The following is a 13,515-nucleotide window of genomic DNA, read 5'->3' on the forward strand; positions in this document are numbered from 1 at the left end:
GGCCAAGCAGCATCCTCTCTGCTCCTATGATGCTGCTTGGCCTGCTGTGTTCATCCAGCCCTGCACCTTGTTGTCTCTAAACATTAAAATAAATGCCTTAGCCAGTGCATTTAATGCGTCTAGAAAGAGACAGTGAACTCCTCCAACTTTGACTATAAAAATACAAGGTGTTCAATAAAGTTAGGAAAGGACAAAAATGGGGAGGGGTGGCAACATTGATTAAGGAGCGTATTGCCGTACTTGAGAAAGAGGAAAAGTCTGAGTGAGGTGTTATTATACATTCGTAACCCTGCAATCGGAGCCTATGATCAGAAGCGTATCTCAATTAATTTCTCTTAAGTTCCACCAGAGGGAGCTAGATTCCAGGACATGTAACGGGTTGGCAATGTCCAACTCGCCATCCATACCTATAGAAGAAAGTATAACCCTCTTCTTTAAAATACAATTTAGCTAATAAACAATTGTAAATTTCCTGGAGAATGCAATGATCTGAATAGAAATCCTCAAAAAATATTACCCCAGAGAAGGAAAAAGCAGCCAGGTTTGCTGAAAGTTTAATATGGAACATTAGATGAGACAATATAGGTATTAATTGAACATATAAGAAAGCATACAGTTTTAGTGCTTATACAAAGAGCATAAAGCACAAAGCTAAATAATAAGACGTGAACACAGAAACAGAACTAGGCCATTCAGTTCACCGAGTTTGCTCTGCTATACAATGAGATCATGGCTGATCTGTTAGTCATCAACTCCAGTTTCCTGCCTTAGCCCCATAACTCTTGATTCCTTTACTGACTAAAATCTATCTCAGCCTTGAATTTATTTAATGAATCAACATCTACAGTCCTATGTAGTATGGAATGCCACAGATTCATTACCTTCTGAGAGAAAAACTTTGTCTTTATCTCTGTCCTAACTCAGTGACCCTTATTCTGAGATTATGTGCACTGGTCCCAGACACCTCACACCAGTGGAAACTACCTCTTTGCATCTATCCTGTGAAGTCCCCCAAGAATCTTGCATGTTTCAATTACATCATCGCTCATTCTTCTAAAATCCAACGAGTACAGGTTCAATCCACTCAATCTCTCTTCACAAAACAGTCCATTCATACCAAGGATTAACTGATTGAACTTGCTCTGCACTGACCCCAATGCCAGAATATCTTTCCTTAGATAAGTGGCCCAAAATTGTTCACAGTATTTCAGGTGTGGTCTAACCAGTGCCTTGTACATTTTATAATCAACCTGTTCAAAGGTTATTACATACCTCTGGCACAGGTGGGGCTTGAATCCAGGTCTCCTGGTTCAAAGGTAGGGATATTACCACTACACTACAAGACCTTAACTACTATATTCTGCTTCAAATAAAGGCCAATATTCCAATTTCCTTCTCTAATACCTGTTGGACTTACATGCTAGCTTTTTATGATTCAAGCATGAGGACTCCCAAATCCATCTGTGGGGTGGCTTTCTGTAAACATTTTCTATTTGAATAATATTCAGTTCCTGTAGTGCATAATCTCACACTTTCCTGCATTATGTTTGATCTGCCAGGTTTTTGCTCACCCACTTGACTTTATCCCTCTGCAGATTCCTGTAGTTGACTTTCCATCTGTTTTTGTGTCATCGGCAAAATGAATGATACCTCACCCAAGTCATTATATGTATTGTGAATATTTGTGGCACCAGCACTGATCCCTGTGGCAATCCACTAATTACAGGTTGTCATCCTGAAAATGCACCACCCTACTCCCAACTCTCTGTCTTCTAAGTTAACCAATTCTCTATCCATGCTAACGTACTACCTCCCAAACCATGTCTTTTATCATATTATGTAGCCTCATGTTCTGGTACCTTTATAAAATGCCTTCTGGAAATCCAAATATATCAAATTCATTGGTTTTCCTTTATCAATGGCCTAGTGGTATTATCGCTGGACTGTTAATCCAGAGACCCAGGTAATGTTCTGGGGACTCAGGTTCGAATCCCACCACGGTAGTTGGTGGAATTTGAATTCAATCAATATCTGGAATTAAGAATCTAATGATGACTATGAATCTGTTGTCAATTGTTGGAAAAACCTATCTGGTTCACTAATGTCCTTTAGGGAAGGAAACTGCCATCCTTACCTGGTCTGGCCTACATGTGACTCCAGAACCAACAGCAATGTGGTTGATTCTTAACTGCCCTTTGGGCAATTAGGGATGGGCAATAAATGCTGCCTAGCCAGTGACGCCCTCATCCCGTGAATGAATAAAGAAAAAGAAATCTGTCTTGCTCATTAACTCCTCAAAGAATTCCAACAAATTAGTCAAGCATGATTTCCCCTTTATGGAGCCATGCTGACTCTGCTTGATTATATTATGCAATTCTAAATACTCTGTTAATACATCACTTATTTATTACATTACAATGCTAACATTTTCCTAATACAGATGTAAGCTAACTGGCCTATATTTGCCAAATATTTCTCCTTCCATTTTTGAATAAAGATGTTGCATTGGCAGTTTTCTAATCTCTTCCTTCCTACTCCAAGTTGTTCTCCATCCCCAAAGAGACATCCTTAACCCTGGCACCAGGCAGTGAACACAGCCTTTGGGATTCCCTCTTACAGCTGCAGAGGAATGATCTAGCCCCCTAATTATGCTGTCCCCTACCACTACTACATTTATATTTTCTCTCCCCACTTGAATGACTTCCTGGACCACAGTGCTGTGGTCAGCTCACTCATTCTCCCTTTAGTCCACACTCATGTCCATGCAGCTTACAAGAACCTTGTAGCTGTTGGACAAATTCAGTGGCCAAGGTTCCTCAAATGCAACCCGTGCAACCCCATACCTTCCTCAGTGGCTATCACAGGTCACAGACAAATTTGACTTATCTAGTCTGCAGGGATGGGATCACTTTCTGGAACAATGCATTCAGATAACTTTCCCCTTCCCTGTTATGGTGCAATATCATAGCTGAGAGTCCAGATCCTCAACAAGGATCTGAAAATCTTTGAACTGCAAATATTTACTACAGATGTGTTCACTCTGGTTCACATTGGTGTCCAGAATCTTCCACATGCTACAGCTACACATCACCTGTCCTGCCATCTCTCATGTAATGAGTTAAATTATAAACTAATTACTTCACTATAACAATATTTTTAAATGTAAAAAAAAATTACCACTATAACTTTATAGTTACCCAGCTCTCTTTTTTAAAGAAACAATATCTTCAGGTATCCAGTGTTTTTCTTCTTTCTGTTCTTAAAGTCCAAAAATAGCCATCAATTCTACTCACTAATCACATTCTTATTTCATGTTATGGTTCATGACATCCCTCTGTCTCCGGTCTCACTACAGTTAGACCTCTCGATCCACTCCTTTTATTATGTACCAGTCACCTTTCATTCTATAGCACTTAATTCTTGCAGTAAACCTTAGTTAAAGCACTTCTGTTGCCCTTTGCATCAATTTCCCACTTGAATTAAATTTCCAGTTCACCACTCAGCCTTTGTCTGACTCAATTGAAGTCTCCTTCACACTGACTGTGCTCCTTACTGACTGTGCAGTGAAAAATCTTTCATTTTTACTGATCTGTTCAGAGTCACTTCTTAGATACAGTCATCAGCACCTCATTCCCAGAAAAGGAAGGGATAATTTGTTCTTATTTCTCTGAGAGGATGCAACTTCAACCTCTACTTAATACAAGTTAAAGACTTTAAAAGAAAGTAAGGATATTCATCAAACAAGAAAGTAATATTACCTTGATCCTTGAAAGTGTTAGGTTCAGAATGAGTTTGAAGTGAAGGTAATCGATACCAACAGCTCACTGATAATGAATTTAATCATTTAGGTTCGGTGAAATATCTTTAATGAATGAATCTTCTGGTGTTATCTAATTAAAAAGAGACATAGAAAATGGTTACTTGCTCAATAATAGACCGTATTTGGTGATAGGGTCTTTCCATTGTAATTAGGTTACCTGTCCAAATTCCAAGAGATACACTTTTAAATCTATTCTGGAAAACCTTGGCCTAGGTAACAATCAGCTTGGGCAGTATTTTTGGTCATAGTACTGCCTCCAGTAAGACAGTAAGATTAGAGGCTTAGAGTTTCCTTATCAGTGTGTGTTGTTACTTATATATGTTCTTGCACTGTTGTAGTTCTTGGTTCCCTTATTTCCTCACTAATCATCCCCTTTACAAGCAAAGGTCAATCGGGCAATTCTTGGAACCTAATGCTGTCATAAACAGGGAACCAATTAACCATCTTTCAGGATAATCTCCAGATCACCTTGCCTTAAAGGAGACATTATATTGACACATACATACACACAATCAGACACAATTGCAGTTCCTAATGCACACAGGTCAATCCTGTTATAGCATCATAGACCTTTACAGCATACAAACAGACCCTTTTGTCCAACATGTCCATGCTGACCAGATATCCTAAATTAATCTAGTCCCATTTTCCAGTATTTGGCCCATATCTCTCTTCAACCTTTCCTATTCATATACCCATCCAGATGCCTTGTAAATGTTATAATTGTATCAGCCTCCACCACTTCCTCTGGCAGCTCATTCCATAAGCGCACCACACTCTGCGTGAACAAGCTGCCCCTTAGATCTCTTTTAAATCTTTACCCTCTCACCTTAAACCTATGCCCTCTAATTTTGGACTCACCACACCACCCCCCACCCAGAAAAGACCTTGTCTATTCACCCTATCCATGCCCCTCATGATTTTATGAGCCTCTATAAGGTCACTCCTCAGCCTCTGATGCATCACCCAATTCAGCCTCTCCCTATAGCTCAAACCTCCCAACCCTTGGCAACATCCTTGTAAATCTTTTCTGAACCCTTTCAAGTTTCACAACATCCTTCCACAACTTCCACAACATAGCAGGGAGACTGGAATTGCACGCAGTATTCCAAAAGTGGCCCAATCAGTACAGCCACAACGAAAGTTTTGTTTGTGAACTACTATGTATGTGTGTGTATTTATTATGTAGGTAAGATCATGGAAAAGCTAAATCCGGAATAACATTTTCATATTGACACTAAGATAAAGGGACATAAACTGGACAAAAGGTTAATTTAACTGAAAGCAGGAAATTCTTTACACCAAGATTGATCAATGTGTAGAGTTCTAAGAGGCAGTGTGGAAATATAACTAAAATATTTTAAGAAACAAATATCGACAGTGTTGGTCGATGCTGGTCGGATTAGGGCTCTGCTGTGTTGAACGAAGCTGGTCAAAACCCTTCTCATATCTGTTACTATCTGATATTGTGGCATAGGAAATCGCACTGCAGCTGCATGGCATTGTGCAAAATGCGTACGTTTGAAATAATGTAGACATTACAAGACCAATATAATTCTGCAAACTACTTAATGACTTTTCCATCATAAGAAATCATGAAAGTGGAAGTTCACTTTTTATTATGTTTCTTTCTCCAAGTCTTTCTACTGCTGAGAACTAATTGCAATGCTGTTATATGTTATATGTCATACATGTTATATGGAGCCAAAAAGTTTGGCTGAAGATTTGTTGTAAACATTAATGTTATTGTTAACAGAAGTGTTGAATAATGGGGGCAATAATAAACAATCTTAAAGCTATTGTTTGGATTTTGTGTACGACCTGTATTTTTTCCCAGAAATATTTTTTCAGTACCGTCAAACATCTTATTCAATTTTACTGTCCAATTAACTGCAACCCTGTTTAAAAGCATATCATTATTCACTTTTCTACTTCATTTTCAATTTTGTCCAAGTTCTGGAATTTGTTAGAACCAATGTATAACAGATCTGCGATTTCATTGGAGCCTTAACACTTTTGAATGGTTTGTGAGTTAAGTAACTACGCAAATATCTAAAACGAAAAAAACACTTCCGTGAGCTAGATATCTTTAAACCAATCAACAAAACAAAACAAGAGTTTGTTTAAAAAAAACAAAATAAAAAACAACTATTCTGAAAATCTGAAGCAAAAGCAGAAATTGCTGGGAGACCCCGGACTCGAAACGTTAACTCCGCTTTCTCTGCATAGATGCTGCCAGACCTGCTGAGTTTCTCCAGCAATTCCTGTTCTTATTCAACAAAAGGTGGTCTTACTCAGAACTCCAGAAGATACACCTCAAACTATGGAAATGTCCCAACAGATGGCGACAATGGTAACCTTTATTTACTGTTACCGTATTCATTCGATCATTCTTAAAATCATTTATTTGTAAATATTTTACCTTTTCCTCTTCCCACTCGGTTGTTTTGGTGAAGACTTTGGTATATCTCTTGACGATAAATCACTGTCGTTTGTATTTGAAACGTTTGTATTTGAATCCTATAATTAAGCCCATTTCTGAAGAAGGGTCCCAACCTGAAACGTCAACTTTCCCGTTCCTTTGATGCTGCCTGGCCTGCTGTGTTCCTCCAGTTCCACACGGAGTTATCTCTGTACTGAGTCCCGGTCTGGATCCAGGACTGGATTTAGACACGGAGCCGGATCCGGACCCAGAGCCGAATCCAGGACTGGATCAGGACAGGGTCGGACCGGCCTGCTGGTGTCAATCCCTTAGGGAGCGCGGCTGTTGCCGCCTCCCGCCACATGGTTGGTTGCCTTCGTTGGAGGAGGCAACTCTGATTGGTTAGTTTGCTGTCAATCGCAGCGTCCGTGTGTCCGGCTGCACGGGAGCGAGTGGGGCACGGGCGGGGGCCGGGGCTGCGCGTTATATAGACGACGGACGGTGAGCGAGGACGGCAGCAAAGGGTAGGTTGTGTACGGGCGCCATGAAGTTGACAGTGGATTTCGATGAGTGTCTGAACGACTCTCCACGTTTCAGGTAGGCCGTTGTTCCAGTAATGATCCCCAGTCTTTGCGGGCAGGAATGTCCTTTCGCTCAGTTCCCTCTCCGGATGCCTCTCCCATCTGGTCGTGTTAGAGTGCTTCTGTTTGTAAAGCTGGAAAGGAGAATCAGTGCTTCATTTCGATCTTGTTTATCGTTTGTTATTTCTTCGCTGTTTTAAATCGTATTTCAGCAAACTCGACATAGTATACGTATCCAAAATAATTATCAGCTAAATTTTAATTGTAAGCTTGAATATTTTTTGAGGTTTTTTTAAAGTTAGCTGTCTTTTGTTCTTGGCCATCTTTTGGGCTCATGTTTATAGTGTAAATGTCTGATCCCAGCAATTTTTTTTTAAAGGGAGGGAAGGGATGGGATGGTCTTTGTGCTACCAATCCAATTATCCTTGATTTGCATTCTTATGCTAACACTTCTCAATGTTGGTTGGTACAGGTATCTATAATACATTCATTATGAGGTTTGAATGGCTGAAATTGTTAAAATAATCAGCTACTGTAAAGTTTTTGAAGTCTGTGAACCATTTTTTTTGATGTCATTGGTATTATTAAGTTGCATTTAATATTTTGGGAATAATTCTTGAATTTACAATATTCTAAAACGTTGGAAGTTTTTAAATCTTAAAATAAAATTTCTAATTTTTGCTCTGAAAACATTGAAATCTCAAAATTCACTTTGTGTTTTTTCTTGCTTTGGATTAGCATTTAGTCTGATCTTTCACATCTGTAGACATGATTCTTTATTGATTTTAAGTAAAGAGTCATTTTGAGTTTACTGTGAATTTGACTCTTCATGAAAGTGAAGAAAGAAAAGTTTGGGTTACGTAAATATAGCTACTAGCATGCAAACATGCATTCATCTTAACCAATCTATTTGTGCCTCTCCTCTGGTAAATAGTCTAATTTCAGCTACCTTTTCAATTTTTCATCACATCTGAACTAATTTTAACTGTTAATGTAGATAATTTGGCAGCCATCTTGCATAGCATGAGCTCATTAAAACAACATCATTGATCTGGTTAACAGAAAGGAAGAGTGGGGTAAATGGGTGTTTTTCTAGTTGGCGATCAGTGGTGAGTGATGTGCCTCAGCGATCAATGTTGGAACTGCAATTGTTCACGATTTGAGTTAGAGACCAAGTGTGAAGTGTTAAAGTTTGCAGATAAAACTAAGATGAGTATTGGAGCAAAGTGTGCAGAAGATGCTGAAAGCCTGCAGAGGGATATGGATAGGTTAAATGAGTGGGCAAGGGCCTGGCAGATGTACTATGATGTTACTGAATGTGAGGCTAGCCATTTTAGTAGGAATAACAGCAAAGTGGACTTATTTAAATGATGAAGAATTGCAGCATGCTGCTGTGCATGGGCATCCTTGTGTATGAATAGCAAAAAGTTGCTTTGCAGGTAATCGAGAAGGCAAATGGAATGTTGTCTTTCATTGCTAGAGGGATGGAGTTTAAAAGCAAGGAGGTCATGCTGCAGCTGTATATTGTGCTGTGTACAGTTTTGGACTCCTCACTTGAGAAGGATATACTGGCGTGGGAGGGGATGCAGAGACGGTTTACTAGGCTGATTCTGGACTTGAGAGGATTGGCTTATGAGGAGAGATTGAGTATGGGTCTATACTAAATGGGATTTAGAAGAATGTGGGGTGTTTATCTTATCCATTCCCTTCATAATTTTTATGTTTCTATAAGATAGAAGCACTGAAGCTGTTCCCACTGGTGGGTGAAACTAGAACTAGGGGGTGTAACCTTAATAAGGAAGCAGGTTTAGGATTGAGTTGAGGAAGAACTTCTTCACCCAAAAGGTTGTGAATCTCTGGAATTCCCTGTCCAGTGAAGTAGTTGAGGCTATCTTGTTGAATGTTTCTAAGGTAAAGACATTTTTGAACCTTAAAGAATTAAGAGTTATGATGAGCGGGTGGTTAAGTCTGTGAAAAGATTAGCTGTAATCTTACTGAATGGCAGAGCAGGCTCGAAGGGCCAGTTGGCTTACTCCTGCTCCTATTTCTTACATTCTTGTGTTCACTTTTGGCAGTGTTGATTGTGGCTCTTTATTGGCAAGAACATTGATAGTATTGATTGATTAGTCTATATTTTGTATTCAGCTTCTGAAGTGCAATTTGATCTGATTATCTGATTCTGAATGTTATTGTACAGTTGATAATCTGCTTTTCGTCCATGTTGACACCAGTTCTTGCAGTCAAGTTGTACGTTGGCCAAATACCTTGATTGTAGGTTCAGAAGAAATGTTACAGTTTGTCTAATGGCAATATACAAATTGCAGTGTCTGATACCAGTTGTTTTACCATGAGATGGTTATTCAGTTTGGCATGTGTGGTCATGTGCAGTAGGAGCTAAAATGTGCAGATATTCTCAACCTGTTTGTTTGATTTTTTTTTTATCTCCAGAGCTGGAGTACAAAGGGCTTTGTTAATTTCTTCAGTGTCTCAATCGTGTATATGGATTTTTTTTTTTGTTTTGGCGACTGCTTAGAGTAAAATGTGATTGGGCAAGCAAAAGAAATAACTAAAACATCGCTTCCATCTTGCATAATTTTCTCCCTTAGCTTTGAAAGTAAATTCCTTATTTTGCCTGTTGAATTTATAAATGTGGAACTAAGATATTTCCTGTTTTAGTAGTGCAGTGATCTCAAATGAGTGTGACTTGTTAAGTAGCAAGTAACAAAGTTGAACAATTTATGGGGAATGTCACATTGAGATTACAGATTTGATTGTTGGCTGTAATGTATTTCTCATTATTTTAACATAGAACCAGCATAAATTCCTTTCTTAGTTTTTAAGAGTAGTATGGTTAAGACTGGTTGCTTGGTCAAAATATTTGTGGTCCTGTTGCTGCTTGTTGACCATGAATCACTTGAGGCAATAAATGAGATACCATGATGTTATCTCCAAAATGAAATCACCAAATAACCCAAGGGGGAGTTTTCTATATGTTGGTGGGCACTAATTGATTCAATTTTTAAACATTTTGGAGTGGGTTTTCAAGTGGAGAGCACAAGTCAAATACGGCCTCTTGCAGTTTTGTTTTTACATTGACAATTTGAACATTACAAATAAATAATTCATTACAATAATCTAACTTTAAAACAAAACTAGTTATTTCACTGTGCTGTCTGTTTTTAATGATGCTCTGCAAGATGGAAATAGTATTTATTTGAGCTTGATGCCTGCTTAATTTTATGTAAAAACAAAATTAGCAGCACAGGAACAAAACAGGACATTAATATTTTGCTCAAACAATGACCCCAGAAATTGGCTTAAAGTTCCTACTAAATGTCAAGAAAAGTTTTTTTTTTTTTGAGAATGTTTATAATAATATTCAGTTTAATTTCATGAACGCTAGTTCTCTCAGATAGTTTATGACGTGTGTTAATTCATGGAGGCGGGGGGAGGGGAGGTGGAAAACCTGGAACATAACTCATGCACTTTTTTTGTCAGTGTAAGATTCCGATGAAAGTCTGTTGGTTTGAAATGTTAATTCCTGTTTCTCTGTCTGCACACCCTTTCAGACTTGCTGAATACTTTCTGTGAACTTTTTTTCATTTTTGATTAGTTTGGATTTTCTCTGAGCATTACAGTGTTATCATAATGTTTATAATTAACTGAGATATAAGAAGTACAACACTAAAATGCAACTGTTAAAATTCAAATCAATGTTTTTTTAAAAAGTTTGACTATTTTTGGAACGTGTTTCCTTGTCTCGTGCTGTTGGTTATCAGACCACAGCACATTGTGCAATTATGTATAGACGATGGCCTAGTGGTATTATCACTGGACTGTTAATCCAGAGACCCACTTAACGCTCTGGGGACCCAGATTCGAATCCAGCCATGGCAGATGGTGGAATGTGAATTCAATAAATATCTAGAAATGAGAGTATAACGATGACTGTGAAGTCATTGCTGATTGTTGGAAAAACCCATCTGGTTCGCTAAAGTCCTTTAGGGGAGGAAACTCCTGGGTCAGCACTTATTGTCCATCACTAGTTGCCCTGCAAAAAAGAAACTGCAATGATAAAATTCATTTAAGGAGTGAATATTCAATGGTCTTCCTGCATTGTTAACTAAATCATTACAATAGCTTTCTTCAGTTATGAAATTTACATTATTATTGTAGCCTAAATGTTTGGAACAGCTTTTGGCAGATTTTGATGGAAAGTTTTTATCTGATCATTTTAGTAGTTTGGAAAAGAATTCTGCCAAACATCTGAGAGTAATTTTACATCTTTATAGTGCTGGCTGTAGTCACCGGATATCTATAATGGAGTTGCACAGTTCTCATACAATCTGTTGGCGTTTTATTCATTTAGACTGCCAGATGTTCACCATTTTTGCTCTGTGTATTGACAGTTGTATTCAAACTCACGGGACTAATCACTCCACTTTCAGGCTACCTTTTTTTTTTAATCTGCAGAAAAATCTTTAAATCCCCGGTGTAACTTTTATCTTTACTCCCTCGAGTGCAAGGGGTGAAAGTGTATCTGATGCACGACTGGTTTAGACATTCATCACTAGGTATCACTAGATCAAATCAGGCACTGTTGCAACCTAGACTCCTTCATTTTTGCTTTTAAAAGTTGTCTGCTTCAGGATGATCCTGGAGAGAAAATGCAGTATCTGCCCCTTTTTTTTTTCTCTCAACCAACAATCTCTTTTAGAGAGGGGGGAGGAAACTGCAAATGCTGGAATCCAAGGTAGACAAACAAGAGGCTCCAATAACCCCCTGACTGCTTGCTTCCTCCATCTTTACCTGAAACAATATGAACAGGATGTTAAGCAACTTCTTTGTCTCCATGATTATGACCATTTGTTCAACAGTTTCTGCTGACCTGTTCTGTTGACTTGCCCACAAAGCCAAATTCCCCAGACTCTGTGCTATTCTATTTAACACTGAGCTGTCTGTGGTATCTTGTTCAAGTCTCTTATCTTCTGAGTTCAGGTCGTTTTGAGACCTGTCCTAATTTGTGCACAATTTGTTGACAATCCATCTTATTTTTCTTAATGCCCCTGCACTGACTGACATGGTAAGTTATTCCTCTGGACTATTTTCCCTGCTTTCAGATCCATTAGTATCACTCTCTTTCTTCAATGTTTTTAAAAAAAACTTTCCATGACTCCATTGTGCTTACAAATACTACACTTTTTTTTAGGCTTCCAAGTGCTGAAGCAATGAGCAATGAGCAATGAGCGATGAGGCTGATTGTAAACAGAAAATAAAAAGAATATGTGAATGTCATATTGCACCAGGGATTTGTATCAGTAGTGAAATTTTTTTGAAAATAGAACTAATTTAAAGGCTTTGTATTCGAATGCATGAAGCATTCAGGAAAAAAAAAATGGATTAAGAGTACCAGTGAAATTAAGAATAGTATCAAATCAAAAAATAAAACAGACAAAATGGCAATAGTGATGCAATGTAATCTTACAAGAATCCTTAGGTCCTTAAAGTCCCACAGGATTGAAAAACTACCAAAACAAAGGTAGGGAGTCAAAAAGCTGCTAACTGTATAGGCCAGTCAAGTCTGTCCTATATTTTTTTTAAATAAAAGCAGGACAAATCCAACCTGGCCAATTACCGCCCCATCAGTCTACTGATAATCATCAGTAAAGAGATGGAAGGTGTCACCAATAGTGCTATCAAGCAGCACCTGCTCGGCAATACCCGGCTCAGTGGCATGCAGTTTGGGTTCTGCCAGGACTACTTGGCTCCCAACCTCATTACAGTCTGGGTTCAAACATGGACACAAGGGCAGAATTCCAGAGGTGAGGTGAAGGTGACAGCCCTTGACATCCAGGCTGCATTTGACAGTGTGGCATCATGGAGTCCTAGCAAAACTGGAAACAATGAGTATCAGGGGGCAAACTCTCCAGTGGTTAGTCATACCTGACTGATAAGAAGATAGTCCTGGTTGTTGGTCAGTCATCTCAGCTTTAGGACATCTCTGCAGGAGTTCCTCCGGGTATTGTCCTAGGCCCAAACATATTCAGCTGCTTCATCAGTGACCTTTTGTCCATCATAAGGTCAGAATTGGGAATGTTCAGCATCATTTGTGACTCTTCAGTATCCAGGCTTGGGCTGACAAGTGGCAAATAGCTCTCTCACCACAGAAATACCAGGTTTTGACTATCACCAACAAGAGGCAATCTAACCACTGCCCCATGACATTCAATGCTGTTACCATCACTGAATCCCCCACTGTCAACATCCTGGGAGTTATCATTAATCAGAGACTCAACTGGATTTGCAACATAAATGCAATGACTACAAGAGCGGTCTGAGGCTAGGAATACCACAGTGAGTAACTCAGCAAGGCTGTGCACCATCTAGAATGCACGTCAGGAGTGTGATGGAATACTTGCCACTTAACTGGCTGAGTGCAGCCCCAACAACCACCAAGAAGCTTGACATAATCCAGGATAAAGCAGCCTGCTTGATTTGGCACTGCATCCACCACCAATGCCCAGTAGCAGCAGTGAGTACTATCTGCAAGATGTACTGCAGCAATTCACCAAATTTCCTCAGACAGCATCTTTCAAACCTCCAATCACTTCCATTTAGAAGGACAAGGGCAGCAGATATGGGAACACCAACGCCTTCAAGTTCCCCTCCAAGCCTCTCTCCATTCTGACTTG

The 13,515-nt window shown here is 39.0% G+C and overlaps 1 protein-coding gene and 1 long non-coding RNA gene across 7 annotated transcripts in view; one reads left to right on the top strand and one right to left on the bottom strand.

Annotated features, from left to right (window-relative positions):
• The window catches only part of LOC125484663, a 22,013-nt gene extending 15,558 nt beyond the window's left edge, over positions 1-6,455 (bottom strand). The window contains exons 1-2 of the long non-coding RNA XR_007263476.1: positions 6,243-6,455; positions 3,759-3,890 (exon numbers count right to left, since the gene is read on the bottom strand). This is a non-coding gene — a long non-coding RNA (uncharacterized LOC125484663). The remainder of the gene's footprint in view (positions 1-3,758; positions 3,891-6,242) is intronic.
• A 253-nt stretch (positions 6,456-6,708) lies between these two features.
• The window catches only part of zgc:162872 (BAR_ACAPs and ArfGap_ACAP domain-containing protein), a 145,088-nt gene continuing 138,281 nt past the window's right edge, over positions 6,709-13,515 (top strand). For all 6 annotated transcript variants that reach the window (XM_048604200.1, XM_048604196.1, XM_048604197.1 and 3 more), the window contains exon 1: positions 6,709-6,839. In XM_048604200.1, coding sequence (XP_048460157.1) covers positions 6,787-6,839 — 53 coding nt within the window. In that variant the 5' untranslated portion in view covers positions 6,709-6,786. The remainder of the gene's footprint in view (positions 6,840-13,515) is intronic.

Source organism: Rhincodon typus, chromosome 13, assembly GCF_021869965.1.
Source record: "Rhincodon typus isolate 14 chromosome 13, sRhiTyp1.1, whole genome shotgun sequence".
NCBI classification, from domain to species: Eukaryota; Metazoa; Chordata; class Chondrichthyes; order Orectolobiformes; family Rhincodontidae; genus Rhincodon; species Rhincodon typus.